Genomic DNA, 26,190 nt, shown 5'->3' with positions numbered 1-26,190 from the left:
CAGGGTTAATTCTTGTATTTGCATTCGGGTTTGCCAGCATTGACACACTATCAGTGACACACTGTCATAAAAGATTACTTTGGCAACACAGTAGAAAATTGGGGAAGAGAAAAAAGAAAAAACAAAACAGAAAAATCATTACACAAAAGTGCCACACTTTTTGTCTTTATTTCACAGGACTTTCTTAAATGTGATATACTGTACCAGGTGTGTTTCTTAGCTGCACCAAACTTAAAAATTGACTGTGGCCGATACTACAATTCTAACCGTTGAACTAAATTACTCGGTGAGGCAGGCACTACATCTACGCGAAATTGAAATGCTTATTTATTAATTACCACGATTGCACTAATAAGCTTTTAATTATTTACGTTTCAGTACATATTGCAATTTACAAATTGTGGCCGGTGAGTTTGCGTCTACTGGGAACGAATTCTCAGGATGGCAGCGATTTCGAGATATTAATTTGCTAAATTTGTAACGAAATACGTTAGCGTTACCGTTACTTTTGTACTTCAATGCATCAAAATCATTTCCTAAAAGAAATAAGTGAAACAATTGGGCAATATTGCTGCGAGTTCGATGGCACATATCAAGAAACCGGTGCTGTCCTGAGAATTCGTTCCAAGTCGATATGCCTTGCAAACTCACTAGCTACAATTCGTAAATATTAATGCGCTTTATATAATTTAGTAAAATAACTAATTAGTGATTTTTCACTAATTTGTTACGCATTTAATGGCCCGTGGAAGTATTGTCTGCCTCAACGAGTAATTTAGTTCAAGAGTTAGAATTGTGCTATCTCCCACAGGTCAAATTTGGTGCAGCTAAAAAAACTCCCTTATCGCTTAATACCTTCAAAACACTGCAGATACTAAGAAGATGCGTGCAGTGGATGCTTTTTTTTAATATCGCACGCAGATTGTCTTTTTTTGAAAAAAAATTATTCTTTCGAGGTGCTATGAATGAATTCAAACGCGTATGCCCGACGTAGTATTTTAACATGAAACATTTGGAAATTAATCAGGTAAATCGGGCGTACCTTCTATAAATTACTACTGCGTCCATCTAACATACCTCTAAAATTTTTAATGAATACATCAGGCATACCTATGGCCACAACCTAAAAAGGTAAGCTTTTTAGGTTATGGCCAAAACGAAGTGAGAGTTTTATTTGCCCACTAGGCGCACTCACCGGAAAGTAATTCTCCTCTTCAAAAGCTGTTCAACAGAAACACGAAGAGCCTATGTTGTTGATTCTCGTGGCCCTTCACCTGACTGTCTTCCCTTTGTATTGTCTCTGGCGAATCAATTTATTCCTGTCCAAGATACCACCTGTAACAAAGAAATGCATACGCAACATTTTCAACATAAGTTCATTACATTTGCTTTTGTCATTTATTTTTTTTATTATATCACTCGCAGTCCCCGACCTAGAAGTCACCTACGAAACCAACGTTCAAGATGAAGTTGGAACCTGTTTGCTACGCTGGGTGTGCGTCAACAGCAGCGTCGATTACATCCAGGTATGAGTCATTTGAAGCGCCAAAAACGAGTAAGAAACAACCGACGTTGAACAGTTGATGTTTGGGCGAGTTGGAGATAGTTCATGGCGGTGTTTCGCGCAGCGCATGAACGGTTTTAAGAGAAATTTTACATAGGAAAACGGGCGCTCTTACCCTTTGGTACATTTTATGGCGTAGCTGTATATTTCTAGGGTTCTAAGCAATTTTCGTGTCCGTCCACAGATCTGCGTGTGCAAAAACTCAGCTCCCAAATTTGATGCAAAATCACATCATTCTATGTAAAAGCTTATACGTCTCATCACTTGGATATGCATTTTCACTATAGTTATCAATAGGCACCATTTTCTAAATCACTCAGGCAGATAATAAGGGTTTCTGAAACATTTGCCGCTGTGCGACCCGCGTCGACCATGTGTACGCTTGCGCCGCCGTCTCTTTGTCATCGTTCCAAGCGGTTGCGTGCCCAGTTTCCTTCCACTCTCCCGGCTTGGCGGTGCCGCCGCGCGCTCCTACTTTCCGCCGGGTGGCGGTCCCGTTGCGCCTGTGTAGTTTCCTCCGGCTCCCGAGGTGGCGGTAGCCTTCCACGCGAATATATGCCGCCGATGAAGACCGCTGATCAAAATAATAGTGTGTGTGCATGTCTCATTCTTCGGGATGACCGCCGTCGCCGCGCAAGGGAAAGAAAATTCGCTCATACCTTTGACCTAAATTCTGTGCCACCTCTATGTCGTGTGCTAAACTGCTTCGCTGGTAATCCACCTTAGAGCACTGCACGGGCCTATTTTTTCATCCCGGGCCCGGCCCGTGCGGGCCCACCCGAGCCCGACCAAAAGTTTTATGGCGACACCCGGGCCCGGCCCGGGCCCAGAAATAATCTACGTTACCCGCCCGGCCCGGCCCGCCACCCCTTTACCTCAGGCCCGAGCCCGGCCCGAACCCAGCCCGAGACTGAAAAAGTTCACCGAGCGTCATTAAAAAATGAAATAAAGAGGAGAATGCAAGGAATTTATTCTTAAGGCATAAATACATGTCATATGCAACTATTAACACTATTTGATCGGTATGAACGCAAACAAATACCCGCGCGCGAAGTAGTACAAATGACCTCGCCAAGCAGTATCGCCAGCAGTTTCCAACGGCGCGACCTTGATGCGGCCCAATCCACTTCTATCGCAACGCCGCCACAGTATTTTTCCACGTCGTGCACCTCACTGCAAAGCATGCGCCGTCCCAGCCGCTCGTCCCACTCAACCGTATTCTAGTACACTACAAGGGGCGAGGAGCTAAGGAGTCGCCATCTGTCAGAAGCGCCTCGCTTGCGTAGTGTGAGGGATAACGCGGCGTGCTCCTCATGGGTTTGGCTGTCGGCGCTCAATTAAAACACCACGCGGGAGCCCTCCTTGCCATTTCTGTAAGTACTCTAAGTGCAGAATAGTTTACAGGCGCTATCTCTTTACCGAATACGTACAGTGAACGCCCATTGCGCGCTATCGCCGTCATGGAGTCCCCCGAACCGGCCTCGCGTCAAAGCTAGGCAATCGCTGAGAGCAGACTATATAAAATATGTTCTTATAGTGTGCTGTCTGTATAATCAAATGGAGCATAACAAAATCAAGCCTCAATGCAGCGATCGTACTGGTTCACATCGACCGACTGCGCGTCTACATGCATGTCCGCGCGCAATGTTTCGCTTTCGCTGCGAGCGCGTTTTCGCACCGTGCCGTGAGCTTTGGCCGTAGCATATGAACATTTGACAGTACACAAGCAACCATTGTTGCGTTGACGCTATCAGAGCTGGTCAATAATAATTTCGCTACAAATAAGGACTTCGACGCCATACGGCGGCTCGTGATTTGCCATCGCGATGATTGAATCTTTTTTTCTTTTCCTTCTAAATTATTGGACGTTTCAATATCGTTATTTCTCAAGTTGCGTCCCACTGTATGTTTATCGGTCTTCTCAGCCAGGAAGTTCGGGCTGCTTCTTTTTGTTAATCCAGTACATTCATCGTTTGGTGCTAACACTAACATGAACATATGCCAGGCGAACAAAAGGCATGGCACATGCCAGACCCGTAGCCAGGAATTGAGCAAGCGCCCCTCCCCCCCGAAAAAAATTCCTGGCTACCGGCCTAGCATATGCCATGCCTTTTTTTGAATGTGCTTCTTACCGTCCCCTTTCCATTCTGGTGAACTAGCCAGTATTTAGCATCAACAAGTTCATAGACCTAATCTTTATGACATTAACCGGGCAGCGCGCGCTTTCTGCTACTCACCGAACATCGCAGCCCCAATGCCGTAGCAGAAATTTTCCTCGCGGAAGTGCTTGCTACACACCCGAGTTGCAGCCGATGGCTGCTTTTCGGTTCTAATTTCGCAATCCCAGCTACACGCAGCTTCTTGGCCTGCGGGTACGTGTGAAGGCTGACACCGGGCTCCGTTGCGTATGCGTCCGGCACTGCGGTACCGAGCAGTATCCTACCATGTCGGACGCCTTCAAAGGCAGCCACTACCTAATAATGATTTCAGATGTTGTCAAGCAGACACCCAAAGCGGGAAAACATCGCCACTTAATCAGAACCGTAGCGCAGGTGGAACTAAACTTTCAGTTTTCAGCTCGCTTCGGCGCTTCCGAAGCAGACGACAGCGGCCGCTGTGTCCACGTGATCCCTCATACCACGTCACGCCGATGGTGGCGCCAGCTTTTCCAGTGGTGGAGCTCGCCCCCAGCGCAGCCACGACCGGTCGTGAGCGCAGAGCATGGATGGAGTAAATGGAGAAAGAAAGAATCTCGTTCCTCCATGGTGCAGCGTAATGCGCTGCTGCTAGGCGGCCGGTTCAGAACCTAACGGTTCTGAACCCCTAAGTGCCGACGGCTTTTCATGGTGACACATTTGAAGACGTGGAAGACTGGCTGGCGGAGTTCTAGCGCGTGGCTGCGTGTAACGAGTGGGACAACAACGCCAAACTCAGGCACGTCTACTTCAGCCTCCAGGATGGTGCTCGCACATGGTTTATGAACCGCGAAAGTGCCCTGTCATCCTGGCCTGAGTTCCAGCGCAGGCTACTGCAGACTTACTCCAGCCCCGATCGCCAGGAAAAAGCGGAGCGAGCCCTTCAATCACGCGTTCAAAAGGCCAACGAGAGCGTCACGATGTACGTGGAGGACATGACGCGTCTCTTTCAGCATGCCCACCCGAGCATGTCCGAAGAGAAGAAGGTGCGTCATCTGATGAGAGGCGTAAAGGAGCAGCTCTTTGGCGGTCTTGTCCGGAATACGCCCAAGACTGTTGCGGAGTTCCACACCGAAGCCACCGCGATGGAGAAGACGCTTCAGCAATGGTCGACCATGTACAACCGGCAATTCAATGCCGCCTGCACTCCGGATACGCCGGTAGCTTCGGGTGCAACGTCGCCTTGCTTTGCGAGCTGATTCGCTCCGTGGTTCGCGACGAGCTGCAGAATCACCACGGTAAGTCACCACCTCCAGTCAGCTCCCTCGCCAGCGTCGTACGCAACGAAGTGCAGCAGGCACTGCAGGCATCTATTTCCAGCAGTGAAGCGCATCACCTCTGCCAAGTGAGTCCCAGCGCAAGACTTATGCAGAAACATTGCTGAGCCCTGCCCAAGCTTTCGCACCTACTTATGTTGCATCGCCAGTCGAGTTGCAGGCAGCGCAAGGCGCTCCGACAACCCCGCTGCCGTACTTCGACGACCGCCGAATACCGTCGAGGAAATCAGAGGTTTGGCGAGCAGACGATCGACGACCGCTGTGCTACCACTGCGGAGAAGCGGGTCATGTATATCGGGAGTCCCCCTACCGACGGGGTTTTTCTATCGATTCGCCTCGACCCAGGTTCGGCCAAAGGCCTCCCGACATCGCAGAATTCGTCGACCAGCAGCGCAGGCTGGACACATTGCAGCGGCAGTCACGCTCATCCTCACCGCCGTGATATTTCCCTGCTCGTGACACCACCTCGAGGACGACGCAAGGGAGATCACCAAGTCCACGCCGGGAAAAACTGACGTCAGCGACCTTCCGAGGCGGGGCCACTGATACTCGACACGCTGAAGACCTCGTATCGTCCCGACGACCGCATAACAACGAAAACCCAATGACGCCAGAACCAGTTCCCGCGAACAAGATTTCACTGGACATACCTGTGTTGATCGACGGCAGAAAGATGAGTGCACGTGTAGATAACGGCGCCGATTACTCTATTATTAGTGGCAAACTGGCGAGCGTTCTGAAAAAAGTTACGTTGCTCTGGAATAGGGCACCAGTTCGTACGGCAGGTGGCCACGTCGTCACACCGCTTGGCTTATGCACCGCCAGAGTAGAAATTCGCGATGCTGCTTTTCTCGCCACTTGTCTGGTTCTACGCGAGTGTTCCCACGATGTAAATCTTGGGTTGGACTTTCTCCGGGACTATGGCGCCATTATTGACCTCCGCGAGCGCTGCATCACTTTCTCGACACAAACGGCAACAACGCAGACCGACGCCATTGGACGCAGATCCGCAATTCGCGTTTCGGACGACAGCATCACGATACCGCCGCGTGCGAGTGTTATGGTTCCGGTCAAGTCCGACGAGCTACAAGATGGTGAAGCCATTGTAGAAGGCAACATTTCTATGCTGCTGACCCAATGTATTTGTGTAGAGCGAAGCCTTGTGAAACTTCGTGATAGCCAGACAGCGGTCCTCATTACAAACTTTACTTTTGAGCGTCGGCACATTTTTCGTGGCACTGCTGTCGCCTACGCCGAACCATCAACGGAGATCGTCGAGTGTTTTGCTGCTGAAGTGGACAAAGACGACGGTTCGCTCAGAGACATCGATGTGAACTCTGAGCTTATATGACCAAAAGAACGCACTGCAGGAATTCTTGCATGAATTCTTGGCGTGCTTCGCTCGGTCTACTAAGGTGGGCCAAACGCCAATCACGAAGCACCGAATAACGACATCCGACGACGCACGCCCATCAAACAACAGCCTTATCGTGTCTCGCCGAAAGAACGTGAGGCAATTCAAGCCCAAGTCAAGGAGATGCTAGATGATGGTGTCATTTAGCCTTCGCACAGTCCGTGGCCCTCCCCGGTCATTCTGGTCAAGAAAAAAGACGGGACGCTTCGTTTCTGTGTTGATTATCGACGCCTGAACGATATTACCAAGAAGGACGTGTACGCACTACCGCGTATCGATTACTCTTTAGACAGGTTGCGGCGAGCTAAATATTTTTCGGCTCTCGATCTCAAGAGCGGCTACTGGCAAATTGAGGTAGATGAACGAGACCGCATAAAAACTGCTTTCGTCGCTCCAGATGGCCTTTAAGAATTCAGAGTACTTCCTTTCGGTCTTTATTCGGCACCAGCAACTTTCCAGCGAATGATGGACACCGTTCTCGCTGGTCTGAAGTGACAAAGCTGCCTCGTTTACCTCGATGACGTGGTTGTTTTTTCGGCGACATTTGACGACCACCTCAAATGACTGCGGCAAGTTCTCGAAGCCATCCGATCGGCTAACCTCACCCTTAAGCCTCAGAAGTGTTCATTTCGGCTACAAGGAGCTCATATTTCTGGGACACGGGGTCAGCGCGGAAGGCGTGAGCCCCGATCCCCTGAAAACTGCCGCTGTAGTCACGTTTCCAACACCGACCGACAAGAAGGGTGTCCGACGCTTCCTGGGCTCTTGCGCATACTACCGGCATTTCATCGAAAATTTTTCGAAGATGGCGGAGCCGCTGCCTCGCCTCACGAGGGACGATATATCGTTCGTCTGGGCCGCAGAGCAAGAGACTGCTTTCACCGAGCATCGACAGCCTCTGGTGTCAGCACCAGTTTTGGCCCACTTTGACGAGGAGGCGGACACGTAAGTTCATACAGACGCCAGTAACGTTGGTCTTGGTGTGGTGCTTGTACAACGGCAGGAAGGTATTGAAAGACTGTTCGCATACGCAAGTCGCACGCTATCGCCTGCAGAGACCAACTACACCACCACAGAGAAAGGGTGTCTTGCATTCGTATGGGCGCTGGCCAAATTTCGACGTCATTTCTACGGCCGCCCATTCAAAGTTGTAACCGATCATCACTCGTTATGCATGCCGACTTGCAAATCTGCGGGACCCTTCTGGACGACTGGCACGGTGGAGTCTACGTTTGCAGGAGTACGACGTGGCCATCGTGTACAAGTCGGGCCGCATACACGAAGACGCTGACGCATTCAAGCGCCGCTATTGACACTACCGAAAAAGACAGTGAGGACGACGGCGCTTTCCTTGGGGCCGTAAGCGTGACTGATTTGTCCACACGGCAGTGCGCAGACGACGCACTACGGCCTATATTCGAACGTCTAGAAGTACGAAACCCGTCAATGCCGCGGCATATCGCTCGAGGATTGACGTCTTTTTGTTTATGACATGGCGTTTTGTATAAGCACTCCGCCGCCACCAACAAGACCTACCTTTTGGTCGTTCCAACACACCTCCGTGCCGAACTTTTTTTCGCCTGTCATGACGAGCCTCCGTCTGGCCATGTGAATTTTACGCGAACGCTTGATAGAGTGCGCAAATCCTACTACTGGCCGAAACTTGCCGAGTGTGTTAAGCGGTACGTCCAAGCCTGCCGTGAATACCAGCGCCGAAAGTCGCCAGCTGTGAAGCCTGCGGGATTGCTGAATCCGATTGACCCACCTGGCAAACCTTTCGACCAGGTCGGCATGTATCTTCTGGGTCCGTTTCCACTGTCATCTTCTGGCAACGGTTGGATAATCGTTGCACATATTATTTAACGCGGTATGCTGAGACAAAGGCGCTGCCTCGAGGCACATCTTCCGAGGTTGCCCAGTTTTTCACACAGAGCATCGTCCTACGGCATGGCACCCCATCGCACGTCATCACAGACCGAGGCAAAGCCTTTACAGCACAGCTCATTGAAGACGTTTTTAAACTCAGCTGCACGACCCACCGAAGGACAACTGCCTATCATCCGCAGACAAACGGCTTGACCGAACGACTGAACAAAACGATGTCTGACATGCCGTCTATGTACGTAGACGTACAGCAAAAGACGTGGGACGAGATTCTCACTTACGTAACGTTTGCCTATAACACTGCTACGCAAGAAACAACACGCTTCACGCGGTTTTACTTCGTTTACGGCCGTGAAGCGCAGACTATGTTAGAAGCAATGCTGCCGTGCGACAACATCGATAATCTTAATCTCACCCAAGGTGCCGAACTTTTCGTGCAACGCGCTGAAGAAGCCCATCAGGGCTTCTTCAGCGCGTTGCACCGAGTTCACATAAAGAAACCGAGTTCCTGCACCGAGTTCACATAAAGAAACAACAGAGCATCGATGCGCACCGTTGCAATCTCCGCCATCGACAAGTCGAGTTCCAACCTGGTGATCAAGTCTTGGTCTGGACTCCCATGCGCCGAAAAGGACTATCTGAGAAGCTTTTGAATCACTACTTCGGAGCATTACAGAGTGTTGCAGCGAATTAGTGACGTGAATTACGAAGTCCTTCCTGACGGAAGCCAGCCTCCCCGACGTCGACAACCGCAATCTGAGATTGTGCACGTTGTGCGGTTGAAACCATACTATAGCCCTATAGCCCCTAATATCCGACGTTTTCAGCCACTTAGGTTAGATTTGGTTGTTTGTCGTCCCTGAGTGCCTTGTGGCTATATCGCACACCAAATTGATTGTGACTGCAGCCTATGTGTTCGTGCTAGGCCATCTCGGCGCTCTCACGTCAAGCCTGTGTATGTTTTACTTCTTTGTCTTTTTATTGAAGAGGGGGTAATACCACATGGTGTGGCACAGCAAGGGGACTGGAGAAGAAGAGAACGAGGTTCGGCTCTGCATCGCGCGTCGACGCTTACGCTTCCCTGGATCTACATTCAGCGTGTATTCTACAACAGGGTATACGCGACAATATTTCGCGGGGTTTTTTCTCACTTCGAAAAAATGAGTACGCAATTAGTACGGCGCTGAAAATACCGCAGTTAGATGCCCCACGTGGTTGCCTACAAACGCCACATTGACACTTTTATAATTAGGACAGTACTTCTCGAGTTAGATTATGAATTAAAATAATTAATTAAATATCAGTAACGAAAAAAGTTGCTTTCGGCTACTACACTGTACTGGAAACAAATACGCACTAGGTTTGCTGCGCGTAACGCCGTTGTTCAATTTTTTTAAATCATGCTGCGTGATAGCTGGGACACCCTGTATGTATATATATATATATATATATATATATATATATTGACGTGTCTCTTTAATCTCGACGACAAGGACAACGACGGGAGCTTTCGTAGGGTTCATCTTCTGCGTTGGCCTAGCAGAGATTGGAAGATGAAGAGGAAGTCTCTACGCTCGATTACTAAAACACGCCGTTTTGTAATACGTGTACATGGATCCCGACCCACGCGGGCACTGTCCACCCACACCTCCCCAACCTCAACGAGGTCACCCACTCCATTGCGCGACTCCTAGTCAACCGCGCCGGAGACACTGGAGACGAGTTCGACACCTGGGACAATCTGACTACTTATAACGAGTAGTAGTAAGTGGTTCGTGTGGAAAGGGAAATGTTAGCGCTATCTTCTGCAGCCCTTGAGGGAGCACGGCTCAGCGCCATTTCGTTAAGATATTTACCTTAGTCGCCGAACCTTCCCCCCTCCTCACCCTAAGTTCAGCCGGGCGCAGGCTGCCACCCTGCGTCTGCTACAAACAAATACGTACCCTTCACCCGCTCGCCTCCACCTTATATTCCCTGAAGTTTACAGTACCCCCAACTGCCGGTGCTGTGGCACTCACCCGGCTACGCTTCCGCATATGCTGTGGAGTGCCCAGCACAGTGCACAAACATTAACACCACGACCCTCTCGTCGAGGTTGCATGAGGCTCTGTGGAGCTCCGCCCTCAACGACCAAACCTGGGCGACCCTGCACACCCGTGAGGCGGCGGCGAGGCAAGCCCTCGACGTCCCCTCATGAGAGGCTTAGGCCCGGCCATCTTAAAGTGCTGGTTCCGCAATAAAAGTTTATTCCTCCTCCTCCTCCTGTAATACGTGTCCTCGTCCACTATTCTTGCTGCATCATGACAGTGTTACAGTGTACATATATATATATATATATATATATATTGTAATGAAGAGAATGACTCACTGAGGCTCCCGCGCTCGGACTGCGGGCGCGGGCAGGAGGAAGACGACGAGGCAGAAGATAGAAGAGCCGGCGCAGTAACATACTGCAAAAGAACATATTGCTTGCGGGTGACTTCAACTCGCATCATGTGTCACGGGGCTTCCGCACAGACTCATCTGGAAAACGTTTATGGGATTGGGCTAATGTTAAAATTTTTATATGTTTAAATGCTAAAGTTGCCACTTTCGTGCGTTCGCAGTCACGGTCTGTCCTAGATTTGACATTTGCTAGCTCAGGTATTTCCATTTCTTCTTGGACTGTGGTTGATGCCGCCACTAGTAGTGACCGCCACCCGATTGCTATCGATATTAACCACCCCCTCATTTCTTTAAATAAGCATACGCATACATTCCTGGACTATTCAAAATTTAAAAACAATTTACAGTTAACTTTGTCTTCTAGGACAGATATAGAAACAGATATTAAAGCGATGAGCATTTGTGCAATTTTGAAGGGAACTATTAAAAAATCTAAATGTGTAGTATCATCAACAAAAGAGCGCATTGACTGTCCATGGTGGAATAGTGATTGCGCACGAGATTATCGACGCCGAGAAGCTGCATGGAAGAAACTTATTTCCAATCAGTGCCCTACTAATTGGAGTAATTATAAATATGCTGCTGCTATGTTTAAAAGAACAGTTTTCTTAGCGAAGGATAATTATGATGAAAAACGGTACAACGTTTTATCGGAAAGTGATAATAAAAAGCACTATTTAGGTTTCTTCGCTCTCGTAAGGCCAGTTCCAGTGCCCATAAATATTGATTCAGTGGTTCTGTCACCAAAAGAATTATTAGAATCATTAAATAAGATCGCAAAAGCCTTAGAAAAGCCTTTTACAACTCAGCTGCAAGTAAAATTCGTAGAGGTTCTATCAGGGGATGACTATATAGAGGTATCAATGGAAGAACTTCAGCACGTTATTCGGCTGCTCCCTGGCACAGCTCCAGGTCCAGATCGCCTTGCATCAGGCATGTGGAAAATATTGTTTGACCTCTCCCCACGAAACCTCTCCAATATCGTTAACTACTCCCTAATGAACGCATGGATTCCGCCTGACTGGAAACTCGTAAAAATAATACCCCTGCTCAAAAACAAAGGAGCAGGATTGGACCCAGATAATATAAGACCAATCGCATTAACCTCAAATGTTATGAAATGAATAGAAAGGGTATTGCACATTCGTATTATGGATTTTTTTACGGATAATACATTATTGAGCCTATGTCAGATTGGATTTAGACCCGGATGCTCGATATATTGCGCCCATGTCGATTTAGAGGAACGCATTAAGCTTGCCCGGCACAGGCGGCAGTATGCAGCTTTAGTGATCCTTGATTTAGCTAAAGCCTACGATAGTGTAGAACATGTCACACTCCTTAACGTTTTAAATAGCATGGATTTTCCTCGATATATTATAAATTGGATACATGAATTTTTAAAAGATAGAAACTTTCATTGTTCTCAGCGTGGCTTTGTGACACAAAAATATAGTCAAACAAGAGGAGTTCCCCAGGAATCTGTCCTTTCACCTATGTTATTTAACATTTTGCTAAGTTCAATCCCATTGTGCGATAGTGTACAAGTATATGTCTATGCTGATGACATAGCATTCTTTGCGTCTGTGAGTGATATTCACTCATTACAGAGTAGTCATACTTGGAAACACTTGAAGCCTGGTTTGCGAATATTCGAATGTCGCTCAATGTTAACAAAAGCGCCTTGATTGTGTTTCCATTGAATGTACCAATTAATATCTCTCTCCAATATCATCAGGAAATTATTCCGCATGTTGACTCTATCAAATATCTCGGTGTAATATAAGACACAAACCTGCGCTGGCGAAATCACATTGATCATGTTAAATCTAGGGTGACACGCGCGGTTGGCATGATAAGCTAACTTGGCCGACATCGCTCTGGGCTGCGCAGAGACACTTTAATGATGATTTATCGCATGTATGTCCCATATAGGAATTTGGGTGCGTGCTATTCTCTGTTGGGCCAGCGTACAAAATTAACCCCCTGGTTCTTCTAGAGTGGGAGGCAATTCGGAATTGTTTCGGTTTGCCAAAATTTGTAGCTAACAATGTATTATATCAAGAAGCATGACTGCCTACACTTCCCTGCAGATTCTGCATTCTAACGGTAAAAACATATTTAAACATTTATGCATCTTCTTTGAGAAGATCACAATTTGTATTTATTAGAGAAATGAGGGCATTTTTCGATGAGCATTGGTCCCGTCTACTTCGACCTCAAGTTTTGCTTGTACAAGCTGAGCTCGATCAATTAAATGTTAATATGCGCGAGATCGCTTACTCAGACAAACCCTTACCTAATATAATGATAGAATTTGACAATATATTTCCATCTAATGCCAAACTCCTGCCCACTACATATTTAAACGGCATGTTGCAAGATCATTAACGCAACTAGGAATAGGTCATGTGATCGCGACTGACGCGTCAATGAATGAAGAGAAAGCGGGTGTGGGTATTTTCTCCGAATCACTATTCTGGTCTTATGTAGTACGCCTTCCGGATTTCACACCCATATTTTTTGCTGAACTAGCAGCGATTATCTTAGCTCTGCGGAAACTTCCTTCAAATTACTCAACAGTGGTTATAATGACTGATTCACTGTCAGTATGTACATCGCTCACTTCATCTGCAGACACTACTGTAACCAATACATTTAAATTGTTAACCCCTCCTAACTGGTACTGGTCTGGTACGATTGGTATGGGTTCCAGGCCATCGTGGTATATTCTTAAATGAAATGGCTGACACACTTGCGCGGATATCTCTTGATGGACCAGTTATGTCTGTCATAACTAGTTCGGCTGCGGCTAGGTTTAGAAAATTTTCCCTATTACAAGATTCTACAAAACTGAAAAACCAAATGTCGGAATTTAATCATTTGTCCTTTTCGTGGGACAATAAATGGTGCCCCACACGTAAATTATAAATCTCCATAACAAAATTACGCTGCCGAATCCCACCATTAAATTTTTACCTACACAGGTGCGGTCTGGCACCGTCCCCTCTGTGTCCTACCTGCCAGGACACAGAGGGGACCACTTTCTATTATTTTGTCGTCGCTTTAGGAATCGGAGGAAGAAATTCGAATTTTCATTTCGTAAATTGGGTATTTCTCTAACTACTCAACATATCTTCTCCTTCGGGGCTTCTTCAATTTGCTTTAGCCACAGGAGCACCTGCGTGGCCCTCTGTGACTATATCTGTGACACAAAAAAGGCTACCCAGTTAATTCTCGAAATAAATAATAGGATAACTCATTAAATCGCTAATTGTTATTTTGAAATTATTCTAATACCACGAAAACTTTTTTGCTGTTTATATACAATTACAATCATTTTAATTCTATCTCTGCCCTGTAAATCTCTTCCCAAAGTATCATAAACGCAATACTTCACCCTGATTTACTTTTTCGTCTAGTTTGTTTCCTTCTCTCCCTTCCCTTTAACCTTTAACCGCCAGCTTCTTGGCCAATCCCCCGTAGTGGGTAAGCGCCACGGATGAGGATCAAGCAAGCAAGCCGGCCCAGTAAACGGGTGCTGTGTCTCTGTCTCCTGTCTCTCCTTTACAATGGCGCAGCCGACAATGAACCTGCCCTAAGGTGAGCCAGCCTTGAGTGTTCCTCGCACGGTGCTTCGGCGTGCCGGGTCCCTCCTCCCCAGGAACGGCGTTCACGCTTCCTCGGGTATGGAGCCCGCCACCCTACCGTCGCAGGTACTCACTGCACCGTCCGAGGACGGCGTCCAAGCCTCCTCGGCGGCTCTCGGACAGGGATGTACCGATGCCCTCGTCAACGCCATCGCCGAGCTGACACAACGGCTCCAGGGTATGACGACCGCTCTCGCGTCCGTCGGCGGTTGCGTCCTGCCTGGGAACGCCGTCCACGCTTCCCTGCCACCGGCGTTCCTGGAAATACCAACGTTTGGCGGCTTTCCAGACGAGGTGATCCTTTGGCTCCACAACATCAATGCCTTGGGTGATCGTCATGCCTGGCCCGACCACACAAGATGGCTGGTTGCAGCACAACGAATTTGCGGTGGCGCGAAGGCTTGTGAAAACTATGAAGACATCAAGCAGCTGTCCTGGTCTGCATGGAGCGCAGCTTTGATAGCTGCTTTTGGCCCGTTTCCCTATGCCTGCGGAGAGTGCGATCAGCACAGTTCTGCGCACGGCGCTCCGGGGAGCTACCACTTCGACCCTGCGGCAGGTGTGCCCAGCAACACCTCGACAAGGACAGCCGCAGGCTGTCCCGCCGTAGGCACCGGCTCACCGGCTGTCGTCGTCGGCTCTACCGAAGACGGTGGGACTACCGGTCCGCAACCGTGATCTGTCTATGGATTGCCCAGGCGATAAACTTCTGGACCCGCCGGAGCCACACCTCGGGATTTCGCAGCAACCGTTGGCTGAACGTGCGACCATTCGCTACGCACTGAGTGAGGTCTCGCTAAAGCAAGCCCAGGCGGCTGGCATCGCTGAGACCGTAATTATCGAAGACCTTATCGTGCCGCCTAAAAGTTCCTATCATACGAACAAATACTACAGACGAAAGCGAAGAAACAGCAGTTCCCTGGTTCCGACGCGGAAAATATCGTGCGCTCTGACCAGGCATCGCTTTTGACTCCGCCTTCTGACATAGACGACTCGGCAGCAGTCGGCATATTGTTGAGCTTCGCCCGATTCGAGTGCATTTGCGAGCCTTGACCCATCAACGGCAACGTTGCGAAGAGGCACACGATGGTTGAGCACAGGATTTCGCTGTATGCATGGCGCAACAGTGCGGCCAGCCGCTGTGCAGTGTGCCGTGCTTTGCCAAGTGCGACCCGAGCGCGACACTCAGTGCCGACCCCCAGAGAAGCTGGTTGCGAACAGGACGGCCCTAACGATGACGACTCCCATTCCCAAGTCATGTCGATTATAGATGTCCATCACCAGCCCGCTCTCCCAATCACCTGAGCTATCTTCGGCAGCGTGGCTGAGTGTAATGATGAGAATGGCTGACTGAGGCTCCCGCGCTCGGACTGCGGGCGCGGGCAGGAGGAAGACGACGAGGCAGAAAATAGAAGAGCCGGCCCAGTAAACGGGTGCTGTGTCTATCTCCTGTCTCTCCTTTACAATATATATATATATATATATATATATATATATATATATCACAAGGAGGTTATTGTCACATGATGTGCGAAAAAAAGTCGCAGTTGCACCTGATAGGCGAAGCATCGATTGCGATAGCAAATTAGCAGACAGCTATACGAAATAAGGATAGTAGTTTTATCAGTCGTATACAGTTGTAAATATACGCTTACTAACTAAATACACAAGCATGGTGACACGCACGCACAGGTCAACATGAACACATCTCGCTCGATGACCGCGGAAACTCGTCAAAGCAGTGGAGTGAGAAAGCGCGCCAGCGGTAGCGATCAAATGGACCTTCGCGCTGGCTCTCGCTTCAACGCGAACGTCGAAAGCACAGCGCATACGAAGCTACCGGCACTCGACGCATGCACTTGGAACCTATCGCAGATCGCTTTGAAGATGAGGTACCCGCGGGCGCACACTTAGGCCACATCGCCATATCGCTTTCAAGATAGGCGCCTGTGCGGAAGCTCCGTGAGCAGCAGCCGCAAGAGCAGAACGCACCCCCCCCCCCCCCCCCACGGTCTCCGTCGCCTCCTCCCCGTGCCTCGCGCGCGAACGAAGACCGCGCGCGCGCTTCCGGCCGCCTTCCTCTCACGTGCGCAAGATTAAGCTGCGGTTTCTGGCTCACCATCGCACGCTGTCACTCGCACACACAGTGTACGGCGTGGAGCGACGGTTTTATCGCCATTGGACTTTATACGCAACCTCACGGTGATGGCAACGGCGTCGGCAGAAATATGCTTGGAGTGTCCATAGGATTGCTATCGCAATAAAACGTCTTTATTGTCGAAGGCCGGGCCAACGCTGAAACCATAATAGGTGTTTTTTTTCGTATGTCAGCCAATTATTTGCTTCTGCTGCACTACAGCTCCATCCTGTTATGTCTGGCGGTCCTTCTGAACAAAAAATGCACACCGGCGAGCGTGCTTGCTTGCTTGCTTGCTTGCTTTCCTTCAAAAGTGGCTCGTGTAGTTATGGAATGCCATTCACGCTTCATCGTCTTTTCGGCGCCAAAGAATTGGCGACGAAACCAGCGTCACGTCAAGATAATTGGCAAGCGATTATGTGTCCGTTCAACGGCCCGGAGTTGACTAACGAGACGAGTTCTGTGACCCCAAACCGTAAAAGGGTCATCGGCCATGCGCAACCTACTAATTGCTGCTAAGAGTCTGCGCTAATGACTTCGTGAAAGCAGCATCGACCCCGGTTTCACATGAAATTGCATCTTCATTGCATCGAGGGCGGGTCAAAGGTTGGACACGAGAAGCGTAGTCGGGCGGGGTGGTGCGACACCATGGGCGGGATTTCGCAGACTGTGCGACAGTTCCATTTGGCCGAGAAGGAGGACATTGAATTCCCTTATCGAGCGATAGAGCGGAAATCGACTGCTTAAATAGGGGAACTTGAGTGTTGTGATAGATGCTTGGTAATCATGGAGCCGTTCTTGTAAACAATCATCATACAAATTTGTAGATAAATGTGTGTGCACGCGAGAAGGAAAACCGAGGGGCCCAATTTTTGTTAGTCACAATCATATGAAACCAACTGACAATGCAACCAAGAAAATCATAGTGCTAATTACTTTGAAAAGGTCGAGAAAATCATCCACCGGCCCGCTGACGTTTCCGCGATGCTGCGTACTTATGAATGTCCAAGGCCTCCGACGTAGCAGTCATGATGCGGGCCTGTGTAAGCATTCAAAGTCTGCGCAGGGGGTTTACGACGCGGCGTGAATGATTCCCCGGTGGCCTGAGGTTGATCGAGTCCCTAGCCTAAGCAGACATGGTCGCCCGAACACTGCCTTTATTGTTCCTCTCCATCGCCTTTCCTGGCATAGGGACGGAGAGGTGTTGCTTAATGCAGGTGGACCTAGCCTAGCAAAAGATGCCTGCAACTGCTCCGCCTGCACGCCACCTATCAACCGCGATACGGTTTGGAACACTTCGCAGTACAACTAAAGCGCGAGACACATGGTGCAATTTTGCGTGCGATCCGTCGTACGACGCGTCGGAGTCCGACTTGCCGCATACGACGATTCGGGACACATGGTACGAACGACGTGCGATGCGTAGCTCCGCCCACAACCGGCGGCCCTGCATGGACGCTCGGAATACTGCGGAACTTTGCAAAGTGAAAACAAACGTATTTGCACAGTTCTCTAGTTTCGCACAAACGATCACAATAAAAACGCGTCTGTGCGAGCAGCGTAGATGTGTTTCCGCAAAGCCGCGTCCGCAGTGTGGGCTCCGTCGACAGCCGCCGATGGCTAGGAGCTGCCAGGCCTAGCTCGCTGGGCCGTCGAATCCGAGACCGGTGTCGCTTGCGACACGACCGCTTGTAGCTCGTAATAAACCTCCTACGTCGGTCAGCACAACGTGCACACAGTTATGTCGCGCTTAAATTGCGATACATTTGATTTTATCGGTGCGGACGAAAGCGAACGATCAAGCCAGGCGAGCTTGCGATCGCTGGGAGACGGTATATAAGCCTAGCTCGCTGGGAGACGGTATATAGGCCTAGCTCGCTGGCCGTCGGATCCGGGGTCGACAGCCCTTGCGATCCGTCCGCAGCTCGTTATAAAGCGCCCATATTCGCCAACACAATCAACGTCTGAACATTTATGTCGCTCATAAGTGGCAATACAATTAGTTTTCCCGACGCCGTTGGTAGCGATGAGAAAACATGCCAGTCAGGCGAGCCGCTTCGCATAGACGACTGTTGCGGCGTCTGCGCTGACCGCTTCCGAATCGATACCACGTCAAAGATTTACTACTTAGCGCAACGTTTTATAACATACACAACTTTGAGTTCACTTCATTCTATAGGTTATTTCGTGTCAGAAACAAAGTGTACCCGATTTTTGTGACGCCGTCAGCGGCAAAGAGGCCAGCGCCTCGACCAGGGAGAAAAAAAAAAAACATCATCGGGACGATCGGAGCGCTTGCTCGCCGGCGCCGCCCCGCCGGCTTTACCACGTCACCATGACGTACACGCTGGCGGCGCTGTCATTGGCCGCGGCCGTCCGACCGATCGCATAGTCGTACGACTATATCCAGGAGGTTGGTCGCATGCGGCGGCGGCGGTCCGCCGCCGCCTGCAGGAGGATATGTTGAAAACTTGTTGAGTGCGGCGGCCGATGCGGCGCGTCGTACGACGAATCGCACGCAAAATCGCATCGTGTGTCTCGCCCTTATCACCACCAGGTATCAAAAAAGTCACAAGCCTACGCGGCACACGCAACACAGTCACAGCGTAAGCTAGTGCAGTGGCGGAAGAGTATCTCCAATTTCGGCACCACGCATAACAGGGTCTTCGCCGCAAAGTCTCTTTGCCTCGTTTTGATGAGAACAATCTGAACTGTCCGCCCGGCGTCGACGGTGAGCTGCAGCTTGTAATGCTCTCTGCACAGCAGCCTGCTGAGCCTGATGATGCCTGCTTGTAGCCGCGCATGTAGCTCTACGTTTGTAGGCGCCTTAACTAGATGGCGCCACCATACTGGCGGAGGCTCCTGAATCGCATGTCATCATCTGCGCTTGCCAAGGGCGCGCTTATAGGACATTTTTCGGCTACCTGATAGCAAGCGCTTGCGTGGCTCAGTGGTAGAATATCTGACTCCCGCGCAGCGGGCCCGGGTTCGATCCCGGTGTCAGCCGGGTGGTTTTTTTCGCATTTCAGGTGATAGCGAAAACGGTCACTGGACATCATCGGCGGTGGCGACGGCGGACACCATCGCGAACCAAAACGGCTATTGGAATGAGCGAATAACAGCTTACGCTGTAAAAAAATTGACACGGAGCCCCATATATTTCGAGTTTTCTGCCCCAGGACGACCCATACAGCTCACCATTCACTTCCGAACCCTGTATCATAGAGGAACTTTAGGATTAACCGAAGCACCTCCCTCCTAAATATGCAATGTCCTCGCGGGAACGCAATGTCACTTGCATTTGAGAGTGGTACCGTCTTGCGCTTGAGTTCATCTATTAATTTCTTGCGTTATGCTTCAAATTCAGGACATCTTTGTATGTAATGTTTAATGTCACCAAGAGCTTGACAATGCACACCCAACAATGATGGGCCAAGTCCTGTCTTGCACCACCAAACCGGAATTTCGGGTGACCCTGTGTGGGTGCAATATAGGAGAGGGACATCATTTCTGTTAAATCATTTAATCACGCCGTTGCTGCGATGAGACCACAAGGACCGGAAGTGACTTAATGTGGTCTTTGTCATGTCTTATTTTGTGTCCTGGGGAGCGTTCTTCGTTGGTCTGAATTGCAGCGCTTTGCGCGCCAGATTGTCAGCGGCCTCGTTGCCTTCTACGCTGATATGGGAAAGTACCCACGGTAACACAATGGTAAATCCGAATTTGTGTAATTATTTAACAGCATGTAATTCACGCTCAATACACCTGCTAAGGGGAAACCCGCACAGTAATCGTTGCAGCGCAGCCTTGCTGTTTGAAAAGAGAACAACAGGCTAAGGCTGATAGGAATTCAGTTTCCGCGTGGATGCTGCAATGGCGGTACTTTCACATCGCGTAGAAGGCACAACGTTCATTTTGCAGACAGTGCATACGTGCAGCTTTATATATACCATGTTTCCCTAGTGACATCTGCCAAAATTTAAAAACATGCAAGTGCCACGTTGCTGGAGAAAACTAAACATATGTTGTTTGCGGTCGCTTGAACCAGTCAGAGTATTTTTTCAAGCAAAGATTGTATTGTGTTACAGATTTCGGTGGTGGCATCGTCACACAATAAGCCACGTGTGGCATATACCTGAATTGTATATGCGGGTGTGAGCCACGAACACGAAAGAATGACAGAAGGAGGGAAAGAAAGAAAGAAAGAAAGAAGGGAAGAAAGAAAGAACAGGTGCAGGGGAAAGCTGCGCCGGCGCCGGATCACGTGACGCGTGCGACCAATCAGGGTCGTTTGGTGTGTCACGGGGAGGTAGAGGGAAGGAAAGAGGGTTGGCGCACGCTCCGCGCGGCTTCCCTCGCCTCAGATTAGTTGCAGCTACCGGATGGGAAGGCGGCGCGTGGTTCGTTCCGCCGAGGAGCAGGCTGCATTTGAGAAACGGCGACGCGAACTCGCTCGGGAAAGGGCTCGTCATCGACATGCCGATTCTAGCGTGAGGGCTTCCGAAGCCCAGGTCAAACGTCAGCGAAGAACCACGGACCCCGAGTTGCGGGAGCGCGATCATGAGACCAAACGTCAGCGAAGTGCCGCCTACCTTGATTTTATGTCAAACGAAGCGGAACGCCTGCGACAGCGTCGTCTTGCCACAAGTTTGCGTTATCCCCATTTTCTCTACAGGGGAAGGGCTCTGAGTTTTTTTCTTTCGCCTAATTACATCGTTATTGATAATAATTGAGCCTCTCAAGCAATATATTCATTGGAAAAGTGTCAATGACAAATTGTAGACCATCCAGAAAAAATTCCGATCTCGCTTTCTGTTGCTCAATACGTGCTACATAAAAGTTTTATAGTGATAGAAGTGATACACGAGAAGGAGAATTCCATAGCATACGTGCACACACATGCAAAACCGTTCGTCGTTCAGTCTGTTCAGGTCGTCAGTAAGCAGGCAGGCCTCAAGGAGTGCAGCAGCGTTTCTTAAGTAGGTCGTAATCCTTGTGCATCCAAAAACCAAAGAACGCGTAAAATTTCGGAACCGTACACAATTCACAGCAGACGCCCCTTGCGTTACCGCAACATCGCTTAATCTGCTTCACCAGGAATTGAAGTAATTTGATAGTGTACTCGTGTGACCAGATGTCAGAGCTGTGAGCTCCGGCTATAATTCTACTTTGTGACGTTGCTATGCGGTGCCGCGCTTTAGCGTATTTGTCCATTTCTGCAACGTCACCCAGCATATGTCTTTTAAAATAAATTTAGCTTTTAGTCTCAGCTCGCTTTCTTTGATCTTGTTCCATTTTCTTGCTCTGTTCCCAAGTAATATATTATAAAAAAAACAAGCGATTTTGCGTCAGACTACTACAACAAACCACCGGAATTCTGCGGCAGTACGACGAAAACCGTAACACGCAACGGCGCCGAAACAGACGGGATAAAATGTTAGACGTAATTGAGGCACTGGTGGAAGATGGCGCCCAAATATGCCCTCGCGTGTCGTATATATATATATATATATATATATATATATATATATAACCTCGCCGGCTACCGCCGATTACCTGATCGCGTAACATGACAGCGGCCAGGCCGCCCACTTCAATTCGAATTTGCCATGGCTACTCCCGCCTCATAGGGACCGCAAGTAAACGTTACAATCAACATTCGATTAGTCTGATCTCACACTCTAGACAAAAGCATTAGTCATATTTCATCAGTACTGCGATGATCTGTTTATGTCGACGAACTTACAAGATATGGTGCCGCGGAGGTGCGCAGCTGTCGTGATTTTTGGGTGCAAAATGGTGCCGCAGCATTAGTGTTGAGGATGAGTTAGCAATGACAAACGCTTTAAAAGCCTAATTTTTCACTGGACAATAATTTACTTCTACCCTCAAGCATGATGTGCGATGACGAGCCGCAGTTTCGCCCGCAAGGCGAAGCATCGATTGCGATCGCAAATTAGCGGACATCTATTCAAAGTAGAGATATTAGTCATATCGGCTGTATAAGCATGTAAACATTCGATCACTAACTAAATTAACAAGCACAGTGTGTCGCGCGCACAGGTGAACATGAACACAATTCACTCGATGACCGCGAAAACTCATTGTCAGAACTCTGGAGTGAGGAAGCGCGGTAGCAACAGCGAGCGAATTGACCTTCGCGCTGCCTCTCGATTCAACGCGAACTAAGCGTCGAAATCGCAGTGCATACCAAGCTACTAGCACTCGGCGCAGTTTGTCCACATCACAGATGCTTCGAAGAGTCCTGCGCGAGCGCGAACTTTGTCCATATCGCAGATCGCTTTCAAGGTAAGGCGGCCGCGATGTACGCAGCCGCCGCCAGAGTAGAACTTCCCTCCGTACCTCCCCTCCGCCTGGTGCCTCGCGCGCGACGAAAGACGGCGCACTTCGTCCCCGCTTTCCTTCCATGCGCACGCGAGATTGAGCCGCTATCCTCGGCTGATCGTCACAAGCTTTCGCTTGCATATGCAGCGGCGCCTGGCAGCGATGTTATTCTGCTTTGGCTTTCTACGGAACATCAGGGTGACGCCGACAACGACACCAGAAATGCTTCTGGAGTGTCCATATAATTGCTATCGCAATAAAAGCTGATTTCGTTGTATATATCTACCACCGTTCCGCGAAGAGGCGTCAACGTTGGGGCATAATAAAACTTGCTGTTTGGCTTGTTGGTAACTCGTCATAGTGAAGTAATTAAACGTAATTTTGCACTCCCGCACTCCCGCACATGCACACCCACACAGGCATACACTTGTTTAGATTGTGGAAGAGCTTTCCCGAAATCTAAAGAAGGTCGCGGTCTGGCATGGAGTGCCGCAGGTTTTTTCGGCGCCCAAGAAACTCGAGAAACTGTGCCCGCGCATATACAATGGACAAAGCGCGGATGCCAGTAAAAACAAGAGACGACCTTCGTAAAATGTTCCATGGCAGTAGTATACTCTATTCCACAATCCTGCGGAAAAATGTACGTCGGGAAAATAGGAAGATGCTTAAATGACCAGTCAAGCTAACATGCGCTAAAAGGAAAAAACAAGAAAAGTAGAAGAGGACAAGTTGCTCATCTCATTGCGCAGGTTGCATGATGTAGATGTGAACCATGATTTTCTGATGCCCAGGTTCTCGGAGAGAGCGCACAAGTAACGACCCGTGTAGCTTTAGAAGCTTTTCTCATCCAAAAAAATTATGGATCAGTGCGTGAGAGAATCATACATATATTTGTGTCCTGCGGAATTTTCCTTTCTTGATAGAAGGCTTTAAAGTGTGGTACTTGCTTGATTTTGATTTGTCTGGCTTTGATGTTGGTCACTGTGCATGCGTGTCCCTGTATAAAAATGGCTTCTATTCACTGTATAAACAGTTAGTAGTGAGCGCTGTGTGTGTGTGTGTGTGTGTGCGTGCGTGCGTGCGTGCGTGCGTGCGTGCGTGCGTGTGTGTGTGTGTGTGTGTGTGTGTGTGTGTGTTTGTGTGTGTGTGTGTGTGTGTGTGTAGGGGGGTGCGTGAATGCGCGAGTGCGAAATTGCGCCTTGTAACTGCGGAAAGTTTGCTATAATGAACGAAGCTGCTGCTAGAGGCGCCTCTGCAGACAATGAGGCTTGAGTGGCACCTCCCATTCTGAACTTTGCACATTCAACTTTTTTGCATCAAGTTGTTTATATTATGCAGGAGACCCCACAGAAAAAGCTGTCATAGATTACAGCTTCAAGGAGTCACGGGCCCACGTTTATTGGCAGAGGGGCGGGCACAATAAGCGACAAATAATACGTATTATAATGCATATGATGCATAATAAACACATACATAAGATACAGTGCATAATAAACAAGTAGCAATGGAAATTACGCTCACTCTAAAAGCATTCGATGCTTAACAGCACCAACGAAATGTTTTTCGTTCTGGTGAAAAAAGTTTCGTTCCGGTTCTGCTCCGGCAGAAAAAAAGAAAAACATTCGTAACGGTTCATAACAGTTTTGCTTCTCATGCAAAAATTTTCGAAGAAAAGTAACGTCAAAAACGGTATCTATTTTTCCTCAATATTTTGAGCATACCTTTCTCAATATTCGTGTTTCTCAATATATTTCTGAAATGCTTTTTCTCTCAGTTTATTTGTCTATGGGTGCGGTAACCATTTTGCGCGTCGTTTGATACGGTAGCGCGAATGTGATGCGGCTGAAGACGAGGGCTTGCACTGGTCGTCTCGTCCTCGATGAGGACATCCTTGCTTCGCGGTTTTCGGGCTATTGTGAATTATTAATTCTGAGATCATGCTCAGTGCCTTGAGACAAGGCACTGAGCATCATCTCAGAAGAAGCACGTCATCGAGCTTACTCGCCGAAATGGGAGACCGCTGTTCTGATAAAACAAACTTAAACGAACATAAACGAACGATAAATCTTCGATAACAAAGCGTTGTACAGGGTGAAAACATAACGATAAGCTATTCAGTGCGCAAGCCCTGGGTTTCGCTACGGTGTCGATCTGCTAGTGCACCGAGCGGCAGGCTTAGATAAATGAAGCGCTCGACCGGCTGTCGCTCGCACTATCGCTGCCTCAGAAATGCGCTTTTGCGGACCCCTGAGATACGCGCTAATTCTGACGTTGCCTAAAGTCGATTGTTCTGGACTGCCGACTTTCTCGTTGAACCGAAAACCGATAAAAAAAAACAAAATAATGAATAACGTTTCGGTTGCGTTTCTGTTCCGGTCAAAATATCGTTTTTTTTTTGTTTTTCTTTCCTGTTTTGTTCCGTTCCGACACATTGCTTAACACACATCTTGTCGGGGTAGAAGTTAACCAAAGATCGGCAGGCCGGTTGGCTTAGGGAGCGCACGGTATAACCATAGATGGGGCAGGGCAGGGTGACATGGCTTGGACCTCTTTTGAAGTCAGAGAAGTGCAGATCAGAATTAGTTTTGAAGAAAGACTCAGGAACATGGAGGAAAATAAATGAATGTCAAAGTGCACAAATATCTGTACCTCATAACGTGAAAACAGAATGGAGGAAGAAGTCAAGAAAGTTGGTTACTAATTAAAAGGTAACTGAAAGTGTAAATTGGCGTCCAAGAGGCCAATTGTTGGGCTGCTAAGCGTAAGGTCGCGGGATCAAATACCGGTCACGGCGGCCGCATTTCGATGGAGGCGAAATGCGAAAACTCTTATGTACTTAGATTTAGGTGCACGTTAACGAACCCCAGGTGGTCCAAAATATTCCGGAGTCCCCCACTACGGCGTGCCTCATAATCAGATCGTGGTTTTGGCTCCTAAAAACCAATAATTTAAAAAACTTTTCCTTTCAGAAGTTATCAAAAAGAAATTGAGAGCAACAAAGAGAGCAAATTCAACACAAATCGTGGAAACAAGAAAGACCATGGATATTTACAAGCATGGCAAGAAAGAAATCATAAATGAAACTAAAAATAAATAAGGACAGTGTCTTGGTATTTGAGGCCTGAGCTGGTTGCCTATAAACAAAAACATACCGGAGCAAATATGCCAGAGCAAAAATGACATGTGTGTGCTGCAGCACAAATCCGTAAACAACTCGGTAAATTCAAATGGAATATGAAGGTGTTCACCCACTGAGAACCGTAGGTAACGTCCGCCTTC

General features: G+C 48.7%; 1 protein-coding gene across 1 annotated transcript in view; it reads left to right on the top strand.

Annotated features, from left to right (window-relative positions):
• Positions 1-26,190, top strand: part of LOC119448993 (uncharacterized) — a 76,523-nt gene that overhangs the window by 12,066 nt on the left and 38,267 nt on the right. The window contains exon 3 of the mRNA XM_049660826.1: positions 1,426-1,526. Within this exon, the coding sequence (XP_049516783.1) occupies positions 1,426-1,526 (101 nt within the window). The remainder of the gene's footprint in view (positions 1-1,425; positions 1,527-26,190) is intronic.

This window comes from Dermacentor silvarum, chromosome 1 (genome assembly GCF_013339745.2).
Source record: "Dermacentor silvarum isolate Dsil-2018 chromosome 1, BIME_Dsil_1.4, whole genome shotgun sequence".
Classification (NCBI taxonomy): Eukaryota; Metazoa; Arthropoda; class Arachnida; order Ixodida; family Ixodidae; genus Dermacentor; species Dermacentor silvarum.
The sequence above is the reverse complement of the archived record's forward strand: the minus strand, read 5'-3'. Positions and strand labels throughout refer to the sequence as shown.